Source organism: Lissotriton helveticus, chromosome 4_2 (assembly GCF_964261635.1).
Source record: "Lissotriton helveticus chromosome 4_2, aLisHel1.1, whole genome shotgun sequence".
In the NCBI taxonomy this organism is placed as follows: Eukaryota; Metazoa; Chordata; class Amphibia; order Caudata; family Salamandridae; genus Lissotriton; species Lissotriton helveticus.
This window is the reverse complement of record NC_136064.1, coordinates 114,477,860-114,504,475: the sequence shown is the minus strand read 5'-3', so window position 1 is coordinate 114,504,475 and position 26,616 is coordinate 114,477,860. Positions and strand designations below refer to the sequence as shown.

The window sequence follows — 26,616 nt, the reverse complement described above, 5'->3', positions numbered from 1 at the left end:
AGAAGCTAAGACCCTACTTGTTTGGGTCTCACTTCCGAGTTCAGACGGACCACAGGCCCCTCAAATGGTTGATGCAAATGAGGGGTGAGAACCCGAAACTGTTGAGGTGGTCCATTTCTCTACAGAGTATGGACTTTACGGTGGAACACCGCCCTGGCATAGACCACGCCAATGCTGACGGTCTGTCAATGTTTTTCTGCCTTAGTGATGAGGAACTCCCTGGGCAAGGGTAGTTCTCCCCACATTTCAGCTGGAGGGGACACGTGTTAGACCTGGCACCTTGGCGTGAGTCTCCCTTCCTCTTTTTGCTGAAGTGCCTCCGATGTTTTGCTGGTGTTCGATGCTCAGGGGACTGCGCCACGGCCATTCCGTGCCGCAGTGCAAGTGCTCCCAATGTAAAGTGTATATGAAATTGATTGACATGATTGGCTTATTTGGTTTACTATCAGTCCCCAGTAACGTGCACGAGGAGTGCCGGGGCTTGTAGATACAAATGCTGCTGGTGGGCTTGCAGCGCTGATTGCGCCACCCACGGAAGCGGCCTCGTAAGATGTGTCTCGAGTCCGCCATTGCTGACCCCGCGTACAGTCTCGTACTGCACGCTGATTGCGCAAGTGCCCACACTTGCCAGTTCCTGAACCTTCCCTAACCTACATATCAGTCACCCCTATGGAAGGCCTACGGGCAGGGTGCGTTGCGAGCGTAAAGTAGGACAAGCCTCGAGTGTGGCATGTCCTAGTAGTGAATTACCGCCCTTTTGGTTCTTCACTATTGAAGGGCTACCGGTTCTCTTAGGCCAGACGAGCTGTCGGAGCTATTACACGCTATAGTCCCGGCAGTCTCCGGGAACACGGTAGCAGGTCGAGTTTAGTATGCCTGAACTCAGAATAATAAAATACTTCCTTTAGTGAGGTTTATTTTAATATCCTGTGTTTGCAAACGCTACTTTTAGAAAAGTTAGCCTTTGCTCGCCTAACTGTTCAACCGCCTCTGCCAGGATGTGTATCGGCTGTCTGGGTTTGTGTGAGTGACAGGGCTGGGAGATTCCCGGGGATAGTCGGGTGCTCCAGGTGGTGAATAGGGTACTTACACCAGGATGGGTGGGCGGAGTAGTCCTTGACTCTGAATAGGGTTGTGCTCCTCCACCACAATACTGGCTCCACCGCCCCGCAGAGCGTCTGATGTCTCTGCCCTGAACCCTGAAAGAAGACTGCAGCGTCCTGTCAACAAAGTACTCCAGAACTCGGTTGAACCAGGCTCAGGCCCCCTGATCTGCAAAGACAAAAGAATTGCAGTATAAATGTAGGAGCCCCGCTCCTTACAGATCCAGTTTTGACCACGACGAACCTCTGCCTGACTAGAAGGACCAAGAGAAGCTGAAGGACGGAAACCAGTCTGTATCCTGTTAGACTGGCCTGCAGTGGTGCCTTGCTGAGAACGGAGAGGAAAGGACCAGAAAGGACTTTGTAGACTTGTGCCTGAAACGATCTCCAAGGGCTTGATCGAGAGCTTGCCCCCTGACCGGAACCCCAGGACCATTGGGTTCTATCTGCTTGTGCCCGTCTGCTGTTGGGCCTTAGTTCTTATTCCCTCGCCAGAGTTGTGACTCGGGTGCCTTCGCCTCCTCCCAGGTTGTGACAGCTCGGAGCCTGGTCGCCCCACCGTAGAGAGCCCCGCTCATCCCTGAGTCGCTCTCCGCTTCAGTGCCGGGCCGCCTGCTCTCCTGTCACCTCGCCGCTAACGGAGCGCGATTGTGTACCTCTCATCTCTCCAGCCGGAATCTGCACGGAGAACATTTCCATAGCCTCGGACGGTCGATACGTTGCAACGTACCCAACTGTCTCGCTTTGTCCTCCTGCATACCAAGGCTCGTGCCGCACCTCAAGAAAGGCCTCCCCGTACAGTGGTACCTGAAGCTTGGTGCTGCACCCGTCTGCCCGAGAACGGGACGCCCCTCACAGATCCACGAGTACGTCCCGGCGTGCTAAGAAGTAGTACGTCCCGCAGGCCTGAACGGCACCTCGCCACGTGAACTGCATCGATCCCGGATCGCCGCAACCCTCCACAGTCTAGCTCCCCCGCCTCGCTCCTCGAGGGGGACCGAGCCGGAGAGATCCTCTGGAGAACCGTCGGCCTCGTTCGGGGTCAGCCCTCACCAGCCGCGCCTGAAACGCCTCGGACTTCCACAGCAAGGTACACTTGAACTCCGTCCCGAGTTCATATCGGATCCAGGGTCCGCAACGTTCTTATTTCCCTGTCTTTGTACCTTGCCGAACAACGAACATTGAAAGACTAAGTTTGCCTATTGTAATCTGGTGGCCCCCATTCGCTAAACGTTATTGTTGGTCTTGTGATAATTCTGCTAGAATATCTCTTTTATATAAAGTATACGTATTTTTGATACAACCATTTGACTGGTGTCCATTTGTGGTGGGTCAGTGGGTTTACTGTGTGTGATCATAAATGCTTAACTTACTATCGCCCTGAAGATTAGCCTTGTCTGCTCGCGCCACGTTGCCTAGAGGGTGAGCAGGGGTTATTCGAAGGAGTAGTTCCCTTGCCCTGACGATTGGAGCTCAGGGTCCCTGCTTGTCACAAGTACCTACCTGTGCCAACCAGAGACCTTCGGGTTCCAACAGTCAAAGACAAAGAAATTTCTCGTTAGACATAGTTCCAGTAATTAGAAGATAAAGAGGGTGGGTACCCTATAGGGACGTGGACGGGTATCAAGAATCTTTTGGATGACTAGTAATGCTGCAGTTTGTGGAATGTTTGTGTACAGTCATTCCACATCTAACGTGCAGAGTGCCTCATGAAGAGGGTCAAATTTGAGGTGTTCTACAAGGATAATCATTGACATGCTATATCTCACATAGCATGCCATGGATGGGACAAACTCTTCCATGGCATTGTAAGTGAGAGATATCATGTCAATGATTAACCTTGTAGAACACCTCAAATTTGACCCACTGCATGAGACACTCTGCAAGTTAGATGTGGAATCACTGTACACAAACATTTCTCAAACTGCAGCATTACTAGTCATCCAAAAGATTCTTGATACCCGTCCACATCCCCATAGGGTACCCATCCTCTTTATCCTCCAATTACTGGAACTATGTCTAACGAGAAATTTCTTTGTCTTTGACAATACGTATTTCCAGCAGGTCAAGGGCGCATCCATGGGGGCGATTTTTGCCCACAACCTGGCTAAACTATTCATGGATCAACTAGAAATCGGATCCATCCTGACACAGTCTAATCCCTTCTTCTCTGGCATCAAAATGTGGAGACATTATATTGACGATATCTTTCTCATTTGGAACCAGACAAATGAGATATTGACCAATTTTTTACACTGGCTAAATAATAATTGCTGTGGGCTTACATTCACACTAACCCAGGATAAATCCTCAATACCATTCTTGGATCTCACCATCTACCACTCAGAAGGTGAACTCCTGACTCGACTCTTTAGGAAACCTACCGAGCGTAACACGCTCTTGTACTACAAAAGTAACCATCCCTGGGCCTTGAGGGACTCTTTACCATACTCGCAGTTCCTCAGGATCAGGCGTAACTGCTCCTGCAAAACAGATTATTTTAGAGAAGCGGCAGTTCTCTCAAATAAACTGAAAGATCCTGGCTACCCAAGGAGGATAATAAAACAAGCCCTCAAACGAGCATGGTACTGCCCACGTGAAGTCCTGCTCTCACCCAAAGAAAAAGACCGAAAGGAAAGAATTGCATGCGTCACAACTTTTTCGCCAGTTTCTAATAAAATTAGAAAGTCAATCATAAAACACTGGCCCACAGTAAAGGCTGGCTCATTAAACATTGAGAGACCCATCTTTGCTTTTCGCAAAAGTAAACATTTGAAAGATCACTTAGTACGAGCAGCATTGCCAGCTACACCACAGTGAGCCACACTTGACACCGTTTGGGGCTTACCTCCAATCATAGGCCATGTAAAATGTGGATGCTGTAATGCCTGTGATTACACAGTGGAGGGAAAGAAATTCACCCACAAGGACACCACGGTTGAAAGACGCTCTTTTTCAAATTGTAATTCTGCCAATGTTATTTATGCTATACAATGTCCTTGCCCTAAACTCTATGTGGGGCAAACCACGCAGAAAGCCAAGACCCACATCTGCCAGCATAGGAGCCGAATAAGGTGCAAAACAGCCAATGCCCCCCTGGTGGATCACTACATCGAGTCTGGGCACAGTGAAAACGACATGAAATGGACAATACTGAAAGTGGTTAAATTGCCAGCCAGAGGCGGGAACATCGCCCAGATCCTCAACAGAGAGGAGCTTAAGACTATGATACAATTCGACACGATACGAAATGGTCTCAATCGGGCAGAGGATTGGACCACGTTATTATAAGCTGCCGACTACCACTTCCAGGCTTGGAAGCAGACAAACCCAGAGACTTAATTCGCAACTGTAAGCTGTAATCATACGAATGAACCATGCCCTTTGCAGCGTTTCTTGCATTCATTTGCATTATGGTTTTAACTGATTGCCAGGCGACCCAATTTGTCTACAATTTTTTCAATTTTATCTATCCTTTCTACATTTTAATAAAATATACAAAGTCACAATTGTATATTTTAATCTTAATTTTATTTTTCACTTATGCACTGACGCCGTCAGCACAATCACACTCGCACCATAATTATTGTACCTCGGTCCTCATAATCCCGCAAATGGACCACACTAGGTCGAGTGCTTCCAATTACCAACTCCCCCGTGACAACCCGTTCCAAAATGGCGCCCATTATTTTGGAATTAACCTTCCTAGGGCACCACTTCAACATGGCCGCCGCGTTTTATGTCCCCTTTCTATTTCCAATTGCATGCCGCCTTAAGCGCAACCCCACTGCAATTACAGTAGAGGACGGATGGGACATCGCTCCCCCGGCCCTTAGAATACCGCATACACAGGAGTCATCGCACTCCTCACGGTAAGAACATCTTTTAATGTCCCGCACTTCGCCCGACTTGCTGCGGCCATTATTTAACTTTAAATGTTACCCGCAGAACATACCCGGTGTCAAAACTCCCAGGCTCGGCAGTTCGACCCAACCGAGGACGGAAGAGGCATCGCTCCACCGGCCCCTAGGATGACCGAACACGTAGGAGTCATTGTATTCCTTTTTTGGTAAGGGCTCAACAGACCTGCACCGTGCCTATTTTACAGCACCTTCCAACTCTTAAACTAACTCTCACTCGAACCTTATTTTCCCAGACAAAAGCCGGTACCAGCAGCCGAGATCCTGCAGTTAATACTGCCCGGACCCCTATATCCCTGAGATAAAGGTACATCGTCACCAGCCGTCTGGACTACGGCAACTCCATCTACGCCGGAACCACCGCCAAACTCCAGAAGAGACTCCAACGGATCCAGAACGCCTCAGCACGACTCATCCTGGACATCCCCCGTCGCAGCCACATCTCCGGACACCTGAGAGATCTGCACTGGCTCCCGGTCAACAAGAGAATCACCTTCCATCTCCTCACCCACGCACACAAAGCCCTACACAACCAAGGCCCAGGATACCTCAACAGCCGCCTCAACTTCTACGCTCCCAAACGCCAGCTTCGATAGACCGGCCAAGCCCTCGCCGCTGTCCCCCGCATCCGAAGAGCCACCACAGGGGGACGGTCCTTCTCCTACCTCGCTGCCAAGACATGGAACTCCCTCCCGACCCACCTCCGCCTGACCCAGGACCACCTCGCCTTCAGGAAGCTACTCAAGACCTGGCTGTTCGAGCAGTAGCGGACCCCCCTCCCCTTGCGCCTTGAGACCCTCTGGGTGAGTAGTGCGCTATATAAATGCTTTGATTGATTGATTGATCTTAATGCCTCCACGCTAAAAGACCGGTTCCTCAACCGGACCACACCATCTACACTTTCTTTTGCCTTTTTTCCCCCCCAGGCAGATCATCCATACTCTGCCACCTAACTTCACTGTCAGCAACCCGCAGAGGCAGGCATGCCACACACGCACCAGAGGACATAACCCATACTTGGGTAAGCTATATGTCCTTTCCCATTAGACCATCTGTCACGAACTCACCCAACTCTTGTGAATCCACGGTATGAATGTACACGTATGGCTGGACACCTTAGGGTTTCTGCTTATTGCCAATATTGAAATCGACGGTGTGAACGTGATATGAACAATTAGGTAAATACGTAACTTGACCAGTAAGACCGACTATGATCTCCAACATTGGAATGACTTTTTAAATTTAATTGTGATATGAACCTTCTAAATAAGATCAGGCATGTTCTCACGTGGTTCGGAAGTAGAAAAGTGCCACTCACTGAATGAAGATCAACTGTGATAACACCAGTCACTCGGGCACCTAGTCCTGAATGTCCGGTTCTCCCACCGTTATCAGACACCAAATAGAGCACGATTAGCAGAATACGAATTAATGCAAAGTGTGCTAAGTATATGAACTATGCAGGTACCATGGAGTATTTAGTTTGTAATTCAGCCACTGGCTGCTTTTTCCTTTTTTCCTTTCTTCCTCCCAAAACAGGCGGTTGTACTATTATTACAGGCAGGCAAATGTTTGAATCGTCAGTCCTGATGATGGTCCCATGTAATTAGAGCAAAAGGGATCGAAACGTCGACTTTACATAGTGTTTTCACAACCTAACCACTGTGTTTAATCTAGTTGTGTCTAGCACTTCTTGGCATTACTTCAATCTAACACTGAGTCAAAAGTGGCCAATATTGCTAGTTTTTTTGCCTGTGAAATTTCTCCTTATTTGTTATTTGTTGTTTGTCTCCCTTGAGTATGGTACAGGATTGTGCCCCAGAATTATTTGTTTAACTGCTTATATTGTGTTCAAATAAACACCCTGTCCGGCTGTACAGAGGACAAATATAGTCTCCTATTATGGCCTATATTTTATTCTTGATTTTGATTTTGATAAGCTAAGGACCCTTGTCTTTAAAAGCTTACTTACCCACGGTCCGCAGCAAACTGTTTGGATTCCCTTGTTGTATTAAAAGAGCTTTTACATGACAGCATGGGTAGATTAGAGGAGACAGAATGGACAGACCATCAGAAGCAGCACAGGTAGATTAGTGGAAGCAGAATGGGTAGGATAGCAGAAATGACATGGGTGAATTAGCGGAGGAACCATGGGTAGATTAGTGGAGACAGCATGGGTAGATTAGAGGAGACAGCATGGGTAGATTAGCAAAGACAGCATGGGCAGATTAGAGGAGACAGCATGGGTAGATTAGCGAAGACAGCATGGACAGATTAGAGGAGACAGCATGGGTAGATTAGCGGAGACAGCATGGGCAGATTAGTGGAGACAGCATGGGTAGATTAGCGGAAACAGAATGGATAGACCATCAGAGCCAGCACAGGTAGAGTAGTAGAAGCAGAATGGGTAGTGTAGGGTAGTTCTCCCCACATTTCAGCTGGAGGAGACACGTGTTAGACCTGGCACCTTGGCGTGAGTCTCCCTTCCACTTTTTGCTGATGTGTTTTCAGATGTTTTGCGGGTGTTTGCTGCTCAGGGCACTGTGCCACTGTCAATAAGTGCCACAGTGCAAGGGCTGCCAATGAAAAGTGTATATGTAATTGGTTTCCATGACTGGCTTATTTGGTTTACTGTCAGTCCCCAGTAAAGTGCACCAGTAGTGCCAGGGCTTGTGAATACAAATGCTGCTAGTGGGCCTGCAGCACAGGTTGTGCCACCAACAGAAGCGCCCTAGTAAAATGTGTCTAAGGTCTGCCATTGCAGAACCTGCGCGCATTCAGGTGCTATCATGCTGACTGAGCAAGTGCACCCACTTGCCAGTCCCTAAAACCTTGTGTATAAAAAGAGGAGCTCTGTTCCTAACAAATCAGATCCTGTTTTGACCACGAAGAAGCTCTGCCCGACTAGAAGGACCAAGAAGAAGCTGAAGGAGGAGAGACTGTCCCTGACCTGGAGGACTGGCCTGCAGTTGGTGCCTTGCTGAGAAAGGAGAGGAAAAGACCACAAAGGACTTAGTTACCTTTGTGCCTAAAACAATCTCCAAGGGCTTGATCTTGAGCTAGCCCCCTGACCTGAGCCCCAGAACCATTGGGCTCATTTTGCCTTCGCCTGTCATCTGCCGAGCTGTGTGCTTCCTTCCCGCCGGAGCTGTGACCTTTGGTGCTCTCGCCCCCTCCTAGGGCCGTGACACTCAGGAGCCTGGCCGCCCTTGCCTGCTTAGAGCTCCGCTCGTGTTCGAGCCGCTGTCTCCACGCTGGGCCGGGCCGCCTGCTCCCCTGTCGCCTTGCCTGTTGCTGGCGCTCGTCGTGTGCCCCCTCACCCTTCCCGCCGGAAACGGATCGGAGCGCGATCCCTACCTCTGATGGCCCTTACGTTGAAACGTTCCCGGCTGCCCCGCTTTTGCCCTCCCGCATCTGACAGGCCACGCTGCACCCTGTATAGCCCCCAATACGGTCTGAACTGGAGGCCCCATGCTGTGTCCACCTGTCCGGAAGCATCAAGCCCCCAAAGACCCAAAGGTACGCGGCACCCACTGACGCGTATTCAAGGAGTACGATGTGTCCATCATGAAGAACGCCCTGTGGGTCTGAGCGCAGCGCCTAAAGCATCAACGACAAGGTACTGTGCCCTGTGAACTCCGGTTGGAGTTCGCATCAGACTCGGGGTCCACAACGTTTGTTTTCCCTGCACTATCTTTATACACGAACGAGTCGCACGGCAATCCTACGACTCGTACCCTGCTGTGAAAGCCTGCCGCGCCGTAGTCCCTGCACCGCGAGGCACGTGAGCATCGGTAGGGCCTCCCTGTTCTCCCCGCACAGAGTATGCCAGTGCGCTACGCAGCACACCCTCTTCACGAACTGTGCCCAGAGATCAGGATCCGCCTCAAGTAGTGTGGGACAGTGTTTTTAAAGCTGTGGGCCTTGTGAATTAGGCAATATTAAGAACTTTAAAGAACCCTTTTTCATACGAAAAAGTATTGTGGCCTCATTTTCCCTAAAGTTATATTGGTCTTGTGATAACTTTTGCATTGTATCGTATTTTTACATAAAGTCTACGTATTTTTTGATACAGACCTTACGCCTGGTGTCCATTTTGTGGTGGGCCTGTGATTTTACTGTATGTGGTCATAAATGCTTAACTGACTTAGCGCCCTGAGGATTAGCCTTGTCTGCTCGCGCCACGCAACCTAAAGGGTGAGCAGCGGTTATTCTGAGGAGTGAGTCCCTTACCCTGACTAGAGGAGAGGGTCCCTGTTTGTCACAAGTGCATACCTGTGCCAACCAGAGACCCCCAATTCTAACATTGTAGAGCACCTTAAAGATGGGAGGGACGTTATTGTGGAGCAAGTGCACGGTAGGCGAGCATGACACAAAAGATGGGTCCCAAGCATCAAGAAGACCGCATGGTATTGGATCACTCGGAGGCAGGAATGGAGGCATTTGAAAAGACACAGGTAAATGAAATGTTAGAAACCTCTTGGTATTCAGGGTATGGAGTAAGAATTCTGCTGCAGTTGACAAATATAGACGAATAATAATTTGGAGATTGGACTTGAGCAAGTAGGTACTTAGGGGATTGAATACAGAATTTATTTTCAGCATACATTAATTTTCAGAAGTATGGTTCCCTTATGGTACCAGCATTAACCGCATGCGTGCTGCGGTCATTTTTGCGCTGTGCGGCTTTTTTCGATTTACCGCGTTACATGACGAGCTGAGCTCGTCATGAGCATGCGAGCGGCGCAACTCATGACGAGCTGAGCTCGTCATGAGCATGCGAGCGGCGCAACTCATGACGAGCTCAGCTCGTCATGAGCATAGAAGGGGTTATGCAAAGTGATGAGCCTTATAGAAGTATGTCAGATTAATGTTATGCCATCAGGAACTCTGAATTAGAATTGGAATGAGCCCTGTGAAGCCATAATAGACAGCATGGGTAGACCAGCACGATGAGACCTGAAAAAACAGTAGAAAAATCCAGTGGAGACTGCCACACACAGCACAGGGAATCCATCAGAGACAGCATGTGCAGACCACCACGAGAGAGCATGCAGAGACAGGCAGGAACAGCATGTAAAACCAATACACAGAATATGGGGAACCAGCAGAGCCAGCATGTGGGGATTACCAAACACAGCATGAAGACAACCACAGTAACAGCATGTGGAGATTAACAAACACAGCATGCAGACACCCGCAGAGACAGCATGTGGAGATTAACAAAGACAGCATGCAGACACCCGCAGAGCAAGCATGTGGAGATGATCAAATACAGCATGCAGACACCAGCAGAGACAGCAAGTGGAGATTACCAAATACAGCATGCATACACCTGCAGAGACAGCATGTGGAGATGACCATACACAGTATGCAAACACCCGCAGTGCCAGCATGTGGAGATTACCAACCACAGCATGCACACACCCGCAGAGACAGCATGTGGAGATGACCAAACACAGCATGCAGACACCCGCAGTGCCAGAATGTGAAGATGACTAAACACAGCATGCAGACACCCACAAAGACAGCATGTGAAGATAACCAAACAGAGCATACAGAGACACATGTGGAGATGACCAACACAGCATGCAGAGCCCCGCAGAGCCCGCATTTGGAGAATACCAAACAGAGCATGCAGACACCGGCAGAGACAGCATGTGGAGATGACCAAACACAGCATGCAGACACTCGCAGAGGCAGCCTGTGGAGATGACCAAACACAGCACGCAGACAAACGCATTGCCCACATGTGGAGATTACCAAACACAGCAACCAGAATCCCGCAGAGAGAGGCATGTGGAGATTACCAAAGACAGCACGCAGACACCCGCAGTGACAGCATGGGGAGATTACGGAACACAGCAAGCAGACACCCGCAGTGACAGGCATGTCTAGATTACCAAACACAGCATGCAGACAACCGCAGTGACATCATGTAGAGATGACCAAACACAGCATGCAGACACCCAGAGAGACAGGCATGTGGAGATGACCAAACACAGCATGCAGACACCCGCAGTGCCAGCATGTGGAGATTACGAAACACAGCATGCAGACACCCGCAGTGACAGCATGTGGAGATTACCTAACACAGCATGCATACACCCGCAGAGACAGCATGTGGGGATGACCAAGCACAGCATGCAGACACCCACAGAGACAGCATGTGGAGATGACTAAACACAGCATGCAGACACCCGCAGAGACAGCATGTGGAGATGACCAAACACAGCACGCAGACACCCGCAGAGCCCACATGTGGAGATTACCATACACAGCATGCAGACACCCACAGTGACAGCATGTGGAGATGACCAACACAGCACGCAGACACCCGCAGAGACAGCACGTGGAGAATGGGTAGGCTAGCAGAAATGGCATGGGTAGATTAGCGGAGACAGCATCGGTAGATTAGAGGAGACAGCATGGGTAGATTAGCGGTGATAGCATAGGTAGATTAGCCAAGACAGCATGGGTAGGTTAGCTGAGACAGCATGGGTAGAGTAGCGGAGACAGCATGCGTCGATTAGGGGAGACAGCATGGGTAGACCATCAGAGGCAGCATGAGTAGATTAGAGGAGACAGCATGGGTAGATTAGCGGCGACAGCAAGGGTAGATTAACGGAGACAGCATGGGTAGATTAGAGGAGACAGTATGGGTATATTAGGGGAGACAACATGGGTAGATGAGTGGCGACCACATGGATAGACCATCAGAAGCAGCAAGGGTAGATTAGGGGAAGCAGAATTGGTAGGCCAGCAGAAATGACACGGGTAGATTGGTGGATGGGGGGACAGCTGAGGTCAGCGGATACGGCATATGCACACAACCACACTTATATTTGAGACCAGCATAGACAAGGATTGTGTCTTTTAGCCCTTGTCCAGGCAAAGAGCTGTACCATCTTTTGTGAGTGTGATCTTGGAACAGGTTTGTCCTATACACACAGCCTCTTGGTTGCTTGTAAGAAAGTAACATTGACAGTAATCCGTTCATTTACAATGCCATCGCCACCTGAATCTATACTACATTCTCTATAAAATCCCCTGAATGACCTCTGTCTCATCACGTCACTCATTCTTTTTCCTATTTTGTTCCCTCTGCATGTTGAGATATCAACACTTACTAATTATATCATTTCATTATACTTTGTAATGAAAATGTCAGAATATCTTTAAAAAAAACTCTGAACATATGGAGGGCTTGTGCTATGAGCATCACCACAAACCTCATTACAATAACAATGGGATGAGGACATTACCTATCACTGGGTCTGGAAAGGAGAATGGTTCTGAGCCAGTGGTTCCAAATCCTGGTGTTGGACCGGTGCCTGTTTTACAATAGAGGAAGAGATGTTACTGCAACTGGGGTATGCAGATCATGACAGACATGTTTTTATGGCCAATATTAAAAGCATGATTGAACATAAAATCAGGATAAACTCACACATGGTCATATGGGGGATGACATAAAAGAAGATGAAGAGACTTCCAGACAGAGGAAGTTAGTGCATAGATACTAGGGCACCTTAATGAGCGAGGCTAACTTCATTACTGATGAGCAGAAAACACTCAGAGATCATTTCCAGGAGTGTTGGCTTGAGTGCGGCTACAAATGAAGAAATACTGAACTGGGTTGGCGGAGTGAGCTAAAGAATAATGATGGATTAAACCCAGATCAGTTGACTGGGGGTGAGTGTTTGATACGCTCAAGCGCTACATCCATCATCCCATTTGGTATCACAAATTAAGAATATGCAATGGTCATAGGGTGCCTGGTGAACAGTTTAGAGCTGTGGCTCCAAGCCTGTGGTCTGCGGACACCCGGGGGTCCGAAAGGCCTATTTTATTTATTTATTTATTTATTTTTTGCATTTGTAATGCGCGCAGATACCCACAAAGGTTTCCCGGCGCCAGGACTAAGAACCAAACAGCACAGAAAACAAGACGGCCAGAGACCAAATTATTTATTGAAAAGCCAGGTTTTAACGCTTTTCTTAAAGCTGGCAAAGTTTTCCTCCTTTCGTATAGCTGGGGGAAGGGAGTTCCAGAGGACTGGTCCCAGATAGGAAAAGGATCTCCCTCCCACTCTGGCCAGTTTAAATCTGGGTACCGCAAAGTTTGCTGCATTTAGAGAGCGGAGATTACGTGCAGGAAAGTAGGGCCTGACTAATTTTTCCAAATACTTTGGTGCGGTTCCTGCCTTTATTTTGAACATATAGCTCAGGGCTTTGAACCGAACCCGGTTCTCCACCCTGAGCCAATGCAGGTCCTTAAGGTAATTAGAAATCCTCGCTGTCCTGGGGATTTTACACAGCAACCTGGCTGCGGAGTTCTGGACAAGCTGAAGCCGTCTGATCACGGCTAAGTTGGAACCCAGGTAAAGGATGTTACCGTAGTCAAGCCGAGATGTAATGAGGGCATTGACCACGGTCTTCTGGGTATCAGCAGGCAACATCCAGATAATCTTCCGCAGCCATTTGAGGATAGTGAAGCAAGTACCAGCCACTTTGTTGACCTGTTGTTTCATCGATAGTGTGTCATCGATGTGCACCCCTAAGTTTCTGACCTGGGTAGCTGGAATAGGGAAAGCGCCCAGGGATGGCGGCCAGTGAGTATCCTGCCAAAGGTCTCTGTTTTTACCTAAGAGAAGGATCTCAGTCTTCTCCCCATTGAGCTTCAGCTGGTTCGTTGACATCCAGCTGAAGACTTCATGAAGACCTAGTTTCAGCGCAGAAGGGGATGAAGGATCCGAATTAGTAAGAGAAAAAATAATCTGCGAATCGTCCGCATAGGTCATTAGTTCTAGACCAACTCGCTCCGCTAGATCGGCGAGAGGGCGGAGATACAGATTAAAAAATAACGGACTCAAAATTGAGCCCTGAGGCACGCCATGGGGCGAACAAAAGGTGTCTGACTGGGCCTATGAAACGTCCGGTTGCACAAATAGGATTCAATCCAGTCCATCGCTGCCCCTCCGACACCATCCTCACTCAGTCTGGTAAGCAGTCTGTCATGTGAGATGGTGTCGAAGGCCGCACTCAGATCGAGTAGGACAAGTGCAACCGTTTGCCCATCGTCCATGAGCCCCCTAATCTTCTCGGTGACTCCCAGGAGGGCGGATTCGGTGGAATGGCCAGCCCTGAAACCTGACTGGGAGAAATGGAGCAAGTTGTTGTTCTCCGTAAATGTGGTAAGTACACCGTGAATATGTTTCTCCAGAATTTTTGAGAAAGCAGGCAGCAGGGAGATGGGGCGGTAGTTGGCCAACACCTCAGGATCAGCAGAAGGCTTCTTCAGCAGAGGGCTGACCATGGCGTGTTTCCAGGACGCTAGAACTTTTGCCAGATGAATAGAGGCATTTAATGTCTCGGAAATGATATTCAGAGCAGAGTCATCCAGTTGGCTTAGAATGCTGATAGGGAGAGGGTCACATGGGGAGCCTGACTTAATAGAGGTAGCTAGGGATTTCAAAGTTTCCAAAGTAATAGGTGGCCAGGAATCAAGCCGGCACTCTACTGACCTAACTGGAGGCGGATCCTCTCTGCCATCCCTCGTAGGAGGATTGATATTGGCAATGATGGTCTCAATCTTTTCCACAAAATAGGTGGCAAGGTCTTGACATTTTTGGGTGGTAAGGGGGCATGCAGCAGCCATAGAGTTTGCTCCAGCTAGTTCTTTAACAGTATTAAAGAGAGTCCGTGCTTTATTAGCAGCAGTGTTAATGGTTTCCGTTACATAACCGGCTTTGGCTCTCGTACAGGCCGAGTGATAAAGGTTTCTGGCCTTACGGTAGATCTCTTTTTTTAGAGGGTCATAGTGTTTGCGCCATTTCCGTTCAAGTGCCTTACATTTAGTCTTTTCTAATTTAAGATCCTCAGTGTACCAGGGAGCAGGTGGGCGATGTACATTCCCTCTACACCTGGCAATAGGTAGACAAGTGTCAACTGCCCTCTCCAACCATGTATGGGTTTCAAACGCATTTTTATCCATATCGCAACCCATGACAGGGGGGGATTTCTTCAGTGCATTCTGCAGCTCAGTCAGATCCAGCCTTTTCCAATTTCTCATAAGGATCGGAGGCCGGGTGGAACATAGCTGCGTAGGTTCTCTGAGGGTAATGCTAAAGAGAGTTAGAAAGTGGTCAGACCAGCAAATGGGGTCAGTTTTAAGCCATTTTAACTCCTGTATGTTTGATATAATAGGGTCCAACAAATGTCCTGCTTTGTGAGTAGGGCCCTCATTGCGCAGTGTCATATTCAGAGCGGTGAAATCCTCCAGGAGGTTCATAGCTGTACTGTTTGATTTGTCCTCCAAGTGGAGATTTAGATCACCCAGTATAGTTAAGTTTTGGGCGTTGAGAAAATAAGGCGAAATGAAATTGGCCTACTCAGGGTATCCAATACTGTGCTACCAAATTAAATAGTATTAACATTAATACATTAAAGTAATAAAGTATATAAAAAAGACGCAGCATTGAAAATAGGAAAACTGAATATGTCAATTTTCAGCATTTGTCTAATGTATACTTGTTTTTGTACTTTAGTCTATTTCTTTTGATCAGAGAAACTGCTGAGGCTAGGCGTCCAGAGATTTCAATAATGACACTTTGGAGGTTCCCACGTTCAAGTAATAATTCAGTACCGCCAAAGGGTTAAAACCCCTAGTGCAGTGCACCTTAAAGATGGGAGGGACGTGATTGTGGAGTAAGGGCATGGTAGATATGACACAAAGGATGGGTCCCAAGCATCAAGAAGACAGCATGGGTTTGGATCACTCGGAGGCATGACTGGAGGCATTTGAAAAGATACAGGTAAATTAAATTTTAGAAACCTCTTGGCATCCAGGGTGTGGAGTAAGAATTCTGCTTCAATTGACAGATATGGAACGAATAATAACTTGGTGATTGGACCTGAGCATGTAGATGTAGGTACTTAGGGGATGGAACACAGCATTTATTTTCAGCATACATTTATTTTCAGAAGTAGGGTTCCCTTATGGTACCAGCATTAAGCAAAGTGATGAGCCTTATAAAAGTATGTCAGATTGATATTATGCCATCAGGAATTCTGAATTAGAATTGGAATGAGTCCTGTGAAGACATAAGAGACAGCATGGGTTGACCAGCACACTGAGACCTGGAAAACCGGTAGAAACATCCAGTGGGGACTGCCACACACAGCACAGCACAGGGAATCCATGAGAGACAGCATGTGAAGACTACCATGGAGAGCATGCAGAGACAGGCAGGAACAGCATGTAAGACCAACACACAAAATATGGGGAACCAGCAGAGACAGCATGTGGAGATTACCAAACACAGCATGCAAACACCCGCAGTGACAGCATGTGTAGATGACCAAACACAGCATGCAGACACCCGCAGAGACAGCATGTGGAGATTACCAAAGACAGCATGCAGACAACCGCAGAGACAGCATGTGGAGATTACCAAACACAGCATGCAGACACCCGCAGAGACAGCATGTGGAGATCACCAAAGACTGCATGCAGACACCCGCAGAGACATCATGTGGAGATTACCAAACACAGCATGCAGACACCCAAAGTGACAGCATGTGGAGATTACCAAACACAGCACGCAGACACCCGCAGAGACAACAAGTGGATATTACCAAACACAGCATGAAGACACCCACAGTGACAGCATGTGGAGATGACCAAAGACAGCATCCAGACACCCGCAGTGCCAGCATGTGAAGATTACCAAACACAGCATGCAGACACCCACAGTGACAGCATGTGGAGATTACCAAAGACAGCATGCAGACACCCGCAGTGACAGCATTTGGAGATTACAAAACACAGCATGGAGACACGTGCAGAGCCAGCATGTGGAAGCAACTACACAGAGGCTTAACGGGGAGGCCAGCAGAGGCAGCATGTGGGGAGCCCACAGAGTAATGTATGACGTTACAACACATACTTTTACAATGCCTACCTTTACAACGCATTTTTTTACAACGCAACATCATTTACAACGCATTCCATTACTACGCATGCCATTACAAAGCATACTACCTTTACAACGCATACCATTACAACGCATACCATTACATTGCATATATGTTAAGTATTGGATAGTGTAGGGGCAAAAATTACTATTCTAACTCCAGGGGGGTGCAACAGTAGGGTAAGTGTTGGATAGTGTAGGGGTAAAAATTACCATTCTAACTCCAGGGGGTGCAACAGTAGGGTAAGTGTTGAATAGTGTAAGGGTACTATGCGTTGTAATTGTATGTGTTGTAATGGTATGCGTTGTAATGACTGCGTTGTAATGACATGAGTTGTAATTGTATGCGTTGTAGTGTTATGCGTGGTAACGGTTGCGTTGTAATGGCATGCGTTTTAGGGGATGTCGCGTTGTAATGACTGCGTTGTAATGGTAGTGCGTTGTAAAAGTTGCGTTGTAAAGGTTGTTTCCCTCCACACAGAGCATGAGGACACACAGCAGAGAGCTCTTCAAAGAGAGAATGGGGAGACAAGGAGAGACAGCATGTGGAAAGCAGTAGATTGAGCATTATTATTAGCAGATCAAGCACAGAGAGTCCCGAAGAGGCACATTAGGGAAACCAACAAATGTAGCAAACCGGGAGCAACCGAGACAGAAAAAAGAAACATGTGAGACAGTATGAGTAGAGATGCGGAGACAGAATGGAGAGTCCTGCAAAGAGAGCATGAGGAGCCCAATGGAGACATCAAGGAGACAGTTTCAGAAGAAAACATCTATGAACTAAGGAAACAACATAGCTAGGCTTACATGGAGCTGTGGGATTTCAAACCATGACAAGGATCTGAGCTTAAATTTAAAAAGTTTTCTTCCTACTGATAAGCAGTGGGAGTCTTGGGAAATGTAACAGTTTTTAGCGGTGACAACAGATGAGCCAAAGGGGTCAATAAGGGCAGAGAGGGACAGGTGAGTCATGCGCCAACATTATTCAGAAGTAAACAATCCCACTCCAATCACTCATTACATGTGTCTTTGCCTTTAATCCTGGACAACACTCCATGCTATACAAATACCAAATACTTTGGACTCTTCATTACACTATCCATGCTTCGAGAAAGGATTCCTGAAGTAAATGATTGGTATTTTCACTGCAAAGGACATCAACTACTCTTTATTACCTCCTTGGCATGCAGGAAAGTAGTCTGAGCAGCAGTCATGGAATGTTTTATAGCAGGCTTGATCGCAAAAGCAGTTAGTTCGTCTGCAGGAGTCATCTCTTCCTGGGCAACATAGCAGGGGCTCCGCTCCACACCTCCCTTTGTACATAGTAAAAAAAGAGCATGCATTCAGGCAATCCATTTTAGAAGACATATTTCAGAATAAAGAAAACCAAGAACATCTGGTTAATAACTCATTAAGTGGATCTAAGGCCGGTCCTCACACAGGCCTACACACCCTGAAAATAGATCAAAACTTTCATACTTCAGGAAACTCCTAACTCCTAAGGTATACTTTCTTAGGTGGACTTTAGTAGTTTTTAGGGTACCATTTTGGCCAATTCAAGTTGACTTGCTTATTTGCAATCCATATTAGTGTTTAAAATGTCTCCCTATGATTCTATTGGTGTGTGATGTCAACATTTTGCAAGCAGGCTTGTTTTCTGAGTTGTATATGTCTAATTATGAATTCAGCTTTACAATTTTTTATCATTTAAAAATTGTAACACAAACTAACTCTCCTGATTTTGAGTTAAGATTTTAGGTGAGGCACTTGTAGTATCCTTTAATATCGCTTTATGTTTTATTAGTTCCTCCTTGCAGACACTAATATGTGTATAGCCTGCATCCAACAGCCACCCATTTACACATGATGACATGAATTCGAACAGGTCAAACTCCATTGACTACTCAACGTACTCGTTTGTGTCATTGGTTCTTAACAAGTTCTCCATTAATTTTGTTCCCAGCGTCCAAGTTATCTATCCATTTTAAAGTGTTGCACCTTTTCCACTATTTATTGCACTTTACCATGCACGTTCCTTGAGCCGTTCACCTTTACACAAGCACTTCTGTGTGCACTATTTTCTCGATTACACCTGCATGTGATGTAATAGTGCTGATAAAACTAATACATTTGGCATTTAAAGATTTCAATACAGACTGTAATTTTTCAAAAAACTGTAGTTGTTTCCCTGTTTCTGTTCTGTCATAATTGATTTTGCACCTTATAAAATTGTCAAGAAGTACTACCAGTTTTGTTTGTTACTAACTTACTGAAAGTGGCATTTTTACAAATCTGACTTGAATTCAGAATTCACCATTAAGGATGGTTTTAAGTTGCATGAAATTTCAGCTTAAACATGACATTCCTACCTGCTTCCAAACAAATGTAGTCACTTATTAAATGTAATAAGGTAACCCAATGTTATCCAGTGGGCAAGGTAGGCCTTGCTGCATTGAAAAACAAATGTGTGAGTTTTTCACTACCAGGATATGTAAAACTTAAACCCACATATCTTACTTTTTAAATACAATGCACACTGCCCTATTGGCCTTTAGGGCCTACCGAGTGATAATTTATATGTTTTAAAAAAGAAGGTTTAGGCCTAGCAAATGTTTTATTTGATAGCTCAAATTGGCAGAATAAAACTGTGCCACAGGCTACAGTAGTTGGTCGAGCAAATGTTTAAATGGCCCACTTTAGTGAGTTGAACAATGAGTACTGCAGGCCCACAAGAAGCATTTAATGTATAGGCCCTGCGTTCATGTAGTACTATTTTACTAGAGACTTACAAGTAATTGAAATGTACCAATAGTGTAAGTCCATTTTACAATTTTTAAAGAAGAAAACACAAGCAGGGTAGCACAGGTTACCAGAAGTGAAGTACACAGAGTCCTAATGCCAATAACAACTTATTCAGAAAACAAGAGGGATGAAAGCAATATGTTTGCTGGTGACTCTGCAGGGAGGAACAAATCCAACATAAACCTAATTGTAACCTCATGTAAAACATTGTTTTTTGCAGTGAACCCCTGAGTTTTGATCATATTGAATGTGATGAACTGGTACAGTAACTCCTCGCTGATGTCTATGCTGGGATTTGGGCAGCCTCTATGTTCTCCATGTGGGACAATCATCATATTTTGTGGCCAATCCTTCTGCTGCACTAGGTATGTGGTGATGAACAGCAGGAGGGTTGGCTGCAAGGCCTGGCCTCTGCTCTCAACCCCACATGAGTGGCCAAACATTTGTGCCGTCTATTACCAGACTAATCCTATTTTCTTTTTTGTTACCAAAGTACCGGCACTGATATAATGGCACCTCACTGAGGGCCTCACTTAGTATCGCAGTACTGGTTGCAGGTATTGTAGTTTTGGGGTTGCCCACAGGGTCTGACATCCAAGAAGGCCCTACTCTCAATCCCCTACATGCACCCAACACCCCAAGGGTGCACAACCCTACACCCAACCCACTGTGGGTGTTCATGACCATCCCCTCACACACAGCCATCATATCTGTGCAGTGATGTGTCGGCCAACTACCATAGCGCACAGCCTACAGCCTGCACAGTAGTAGTTGGCTGCAGGGTCTGACCTCAACAGCCCCCAGGGATTCTGATCCCCCTCACTGAGCACAGCCCCTGGCCTCCATCAATCCACAGGCGTTCCACTCCCCATCTAGGGTGTGATGTCGGAGGTCATACAGAACTAACAAGAAGTATAGGCTTCTGATAAAGCAGAAGAACCTAGATAGAGAGAAATTGAAATGTCACAGATTTATTCAGTCAGTGCCCATGGTACGAGAATTCATGTCTCTTGAATCACTGGATGACATGATGCTAGGTGACCAATAGGTGGTCCCACAGTTACATTGAGAAACAAGATACCAGGGAGACTGAGTGGTGGAATGTAACAGAAGATTGCGCCTTACCAGACTGGCGGTCTAGTCTCATGGATCAAAGGCACCGGACCATATCTTAGTTAGTGGCAAATTAGCCTAATGCACGATGGTACTTTAATGGATTGTGCAGAATGCTAGCAGAATGGAAAAGCACTGTATTCTTCTCTGTGTGCCAATATGGCTGAGCATGAGGGAGGTGGGTGTCATTCAAATCAAGGGTTTGGGGAATTTGGATTTAGTTTAGTGTCTAGGAGGACGGTGGTAGAATAATCCTAGCAATGGCATCGGTACCTGGGAAAATATGCTATTTATTTGGTAGTTTTATATAGTGCAACAGCTGCTTCAGCAAAGAGGCGTCCCGGCGCTGTGCAAGGTGGCACCAATAGGCTGGTCCACTCAAAATAGCATCATGATTTTATTGTCCTAGAAATCACTAGGGAATACTAAGTTAAAGATACGTGCCCTCCTGACCTACAGATATGTGGCCAGAAAGAACCACAGAACAGAAGCTGCACTCATCGCTGCCACCAATGACATAAGAACCATCCTAGACTAAGGAAAAACAGCTGTCCTCATCCTGCTCAACCTCTAAGTAGCATTTAACACAGTTTTCCGCAAAACACTCATGAGAAGACTCTGTGAGTTTGGCATCCAAGGACTGATGCTCAAATGGATCTGCCCTTCCTCATGGGAAGAACCCAAAGAGTCAGACTGCCATCTTTCACATCGAAGGCCAAGAACTTAATATGTGGAATCTCCCAGGGATCATCTCTCAACCCGACCCTGATCAGTGAATACAAGACCCCGCTCGCCAACACCATCAGATCTCAAGGTTGCACTGTCATCTCCTTTACAGACAACACCTAACCCATCCTTTTGCTGACAGATGAGACACCCACTACCAGAACCATCTTCACCTACTGCATAACCTCGGTAGCAGAATGGATGTAAACCAAATGCTTGAAGCTCAACTCCAACAAAACAAAAGTACTGGTCTTTGGAAACAGGAACTCCCCATGGGATGCCATCTGGTGGTTGACAGAACTGACCAGCACCTCCACCCACTGACCATGCTTGTAATCTGGAGAACGTTCTAGGTGACAAACTCAACATGATGACACAAGTCAATGCAGTGAGCTCATCCTGCTTCCACATCCTGTGGATACTGGCTAAAATCTTCAAGTGGCTTCCACCGAAACATCAGGCGAACCATCACACAAGCACTCATCACCAGCAGACTTGACTACAGCAATTCACTTTACACCGGAAACTCTGAGCCGCTCCTCAACAGACTTCAGATCATTCAGAATTCATTCTCAACCTGTCCCACTTCACCCACATCTCACCTCACCTCAAGGAGCTTCACTGGCTTCCCATTCACAAACAACAGTCAGTTTAAACTCCTCATGCACACTTATAAAGCCCTCCACAACATGTTACAGGGATTTTGTTTGGAAACAGAACTATGCCTGTGATCACAGGTACATCAGTATGTAAAGTTGAGTCCTAAAGCACAAAAGTATCTTTAGGCCCAGATCTGACAAACTCCGAGTGGGTTACCTGCCCTCCTAACCTTCCTAGAGTGCCAGGTAACTTGGCAAAACAGAAGAAAACCTTCTAGTCCCCAGGGGGAATCATGGAACCAGATTGTCTTCTTTTGTTTTCTCACTCATGCATGTCCATAAAAAAACAAAAGAAAGATACATGGAAAGTTTACAATATTTATTGAAACTATTATGCTTTTTCATGAAGCAACTGTACGGCAATTAGGAAACATGTACAACTTAACAGAGTAATCAGCTGTGTGAGAAAACTGTACAAAATGAAAATCCAACAATGGCAAGTGATATATCTGCCTAAGACCTATTCTCACTACTTGAGCACAGTGGTATACCAGGGATCTCTGGGATAAGAACCAGACCCCATACCTGGTATTGGTAGTAAGTGGTCTGCATTTCAGGGTTATGTTATGTTATGTTATGTTAATAACTTTTATTAGGCGCGCAGCTGCCCCAGCAAAGGGGCGTCCTGGCGCCTGATCAAGAACCACAACACAACAGATCGACGCAAAGCTGGTGCGCCCATCCCAGGACTTTTACTCTGCAAGAATTCTCCTCTCTGTTTACTAAAAGGTACCTTTTGGTGTATATGATAAGAAGTTCCTCACTTGAAAATAGCAGCTGTTCCTCTGTGTAGTGTCTAAATGCCATGCTGTGTTTCTGACCTAGCACAGAAAAAACACTGCACAGTGTTTTTCGACCTTGTAAAAAATGTTCAGACTGACTCTCAAGTAGCAGAACAGAATAATATATAAATGTGCAGCATATTTCTGGAATAATATTGACGTACAAAACAAATGTATTATGTGTAACGTGTGCAAAGCAAAGTGCCCTACAGCGTGCTGCTAGGCTAAAATACCAGAGAACAAAGGGCACACTAAAGGGAACTTGTGACAAACACTGGACCTGCATACCTCAACAGCCTCATACACTTTCACAATCCATCCAGACACCTACACTCAGCCTTACTCTCACTTGCACACACCACCAGCTGTCACAAACGCAGAGCAAGAGGTCCCTTCTTCTCCCTTATCAAAATCAAAAATATGAAACAATATCCCACAAAACATCATCGCTTCCTCCTCACTACTAGAGTTTGCAAGAAGCTGAAGACATAACACAACATAACACCTAGACAGGTGTGAAAGAGAACATATCAATTTGTTGTGCTATGTTCCATGCATTTGAAAGGTCTGTAGCCAGGGTTTGTGGTTACATTTGTGGATATCATTCTCACAGTTCAACTGAGGTCTTTTTGGAAGAGGCCAACACCTACAAGTATAATGCACACCATTTGTCATACTGCGTACAGGGGAGGTGGTGGTTTAGTACATGTGCTTCTCAGAGGCCAACCAAGGCATGTCCTTGTTTAGTAAAACACAAAGAATAGTCTCAGGTATCACCAACACATATGAATCAATTTATACATGCTTGGTTCAATTACTGAAGGCAAACCCTTACCTGTTGTTTGATATGGTGGATCATAGGGAAGTGTTGGTTTTGGATATCCTGTTTTCAAGGAAAAAGAAGCACATTTAATACATTTAGTTATTGCTGACAGAAAACTAGACATTGGGGGAGCTTCACAATGACAATGGGGTGAAGAGAACAATTGCAGGTGACACTTTATGAGATGACACTTCATGCAGCCAGAGTAGAATGTAATGAACTGTTACAGTAACTTCCTCTCTGATGTCCCTGCTGCCTGTCTGCTGCTATGTTTGCCATGTGGGACAATGATTGCCTCCAAGATGCTGCAGGGATCCCTGGATATTTGTCTTGATATTGATACTTCTAAAACCCTAATTCCGTACATCACCTGGTGAAAGGAGCAGTGTTTGCTTTATTTATTGGTGGTGAACGGAGCTTAATTTGTGGTGGTGACTGCCAGCATTGGTAACTGGAACACATTTGTAGGGATCAGGACTTATTTATCATCATCAAACTCTGATCCATCAAAAGAGAGAAAGGAAAAGAGGCAATTAGGAATGAGGAATAGAAAGCTAGGAAACAGGGACAAATGGAAAAAGAATCTGTAAGAATGAGATAAATCGACAGGTCGTCTAGGATGGTGAAAGACAGAGGCATGTGACTTAAGACCAGGCAGCTTTGATTTTTACAAGCTAAAGAGACTGAAAGTGTAAGGCAGTGAAAGAAAGTGCCAGATTTAGATCCAAGACTAGCAACCTTGGTATTTTTGCATCACTGGCATCAGACACCACCTGCAGAGAGCACCAAAGAAATATTTTGAGCAGAAGAGTCCATAATATGTAATGTCATTACTTTGTGGTAATCTTCATTACTCCTTGTCCCGTTGTTCCCATCCAATTAATTTACAAAGTGAGATAACCCATCTCGCTAACAGGAAAAAAGAACAAAGGAAGCTGGCTGTTCCTATCCCCTTCCCTCTGGAGTACATAAGCTTACCTCTCCCAGCATTCCTCATGAAATACCAAGCCTAGATGAAGACCGGCATGTATTGAATTGGACGAGGACAACAGGACCAGGAGTAATGAAAATTACCTGTAAGTAATAGGGCATTACCCCCAGGTCCCTCCTGTCCTCGTCCCCTTCATTTACAAAGTGAGAATACCCAAGTAACAACCACCGACATTCATACACAACAAACCACCAGGATACCCAATACAGAATGTTGATTTATTGAACAACAGAAATAGGAATTCAGGAGCACACAACATGCAGCACTCTCAAACCAAAATTAGCATCACCCCCCATCAAATTCTGGAGCTGATAATGCAGCAAAAAGGTATTAGAGGATGACCAAGTGGCGGCCCTACAGATCTTAGATAGGAGAACCCTGCAAACTTCAGTCCAGGAAGCTGCCACCCCTTGGGATGACTGCCCCTGCAACCCCGCCATAGGAGGAGACCCAGAAAGAGAGTAAGCCAACCCAATGACCTGCTTACCCCAAAAAACAATGGAAGGAGAAGAAGCCTTCCCACCACAAGAGGCAACCCCAAAAGAAAAAAAAGGGAATCGGATTAACAAAAAGAACTAGTGCTAACCAAATAGACACACAAAGCTCTGCAAACATCCAACAAAGACCAAGGAAGGTCATCCGGAGAGTCAAGATCAGAACCCAAAGCAGGCAATATCAACACCTGGGAGTGATGAAACTGGGAAGAAACTTTGAAGACAAAGGCATAATCCAATGTAAGGACCACACCATCATCTGAATAAAGACAAAAATGGTTCCCGTGCCATCAAAGCCGCCACCCCACTCTCCCAAACGAAGAGCCAAGGTGATGGCCACAAGTAAAAACACTTGAAATGTAAGAAACTTGATGTCCACTTCAGACAAAGGTTCAAACGGAAGAGCCACCAAAGCTCGCAGAACCAAAGGCAGATCCCAAAAAGGAAAGGAAGGCCGTATCACAGGGAGCGACAAGGAAAAACACTGCAGTAGATGAGAGACCAAATCCTCCACATCTGATAAATTCCCCCAAGGGGAACAGAATGCCCAAACAGCAGCCCACTGAGCTCTTAAAGTGGAAACGCCAAACCTTTCTCAAAACCCTACCAAAGAAATTGCAGCACCTCCAGAAAAGAGCACACCAAAGGGGACAAACCCTAAGCCAGACACCTGCACTGAAAATTACCCTAATGAAGCCCATAGTATTTTAAGGTAGAAGGCAGATGAGACTGCTGAAGAGCCACAGCTAAATGTTCAGGAAAACCCTGACAACGCCACTCCTGCCTGATTTGATTTGATTTGAATGGAGATTTGTAGTACGTAACTTTGCCCGAAGGCGTCAAGGCGCAGATGATGGAAAATAGCCAGGTACATATATAGGGAGTATAGGAGCCTAAGAGTAGGCTTCAGTGAAGAGCAAGGTTTTAAGGCCTTTTCGGAAGAGGACAAGAGATTCTTGGTTCCTGAGTTCCAAGGGGAGCTCGTTCCAAAGTCCAGGAGCGAGGGAGGAAAACGCCTTGCCTCCCCATCTCGCGTTAGCAACTCGAGGGACGGTCAGCAAATTCTGGCTGGCAGAGCGCAAGGCCCTACCAGGGGCGTAGGTTGACACTAGGGACCTAATGCCCTCAGCACCAACAACATGAAGAGCCCGGTAGGTAATGGTCAGGATTTTAAATTTTATCCTGGCATACACAGGGAGCCAGTGAAGATTTTTCCTAATCAGGGT

General features: G+C 46.4%; 1 protein-coding gene across 1 annotated transcript in view; it reads right to left on the bottom strand.

Moving 5' to 3' along the window:
• Positions 1–26,616, bottom strand: part of LOC144751961 (uncharacterized) — a 113,697-nt gene that overhangs the window by 73,105 nt on the left and 13,976 nt on the right. The window contains exons 2-4 of the mRNA XM_078639923.1: positions 23,918–23,965; positions 18,176–18,313; positions 12,289–12,357 (exon numbers count right to left, since the gene is read on the bottom strand). Of these exons, the coding sequence (XP_078496049.1) occupies positions 12,289–12,357; positions 18,176–18,313; positions 23,918–23,965 (255 nt within the window). The remainder of the gene's footprint in view (positions 1–12,288; positions 12,358–18,175; positions 18,314–23,917; positions 23,966–26,616) is intronic.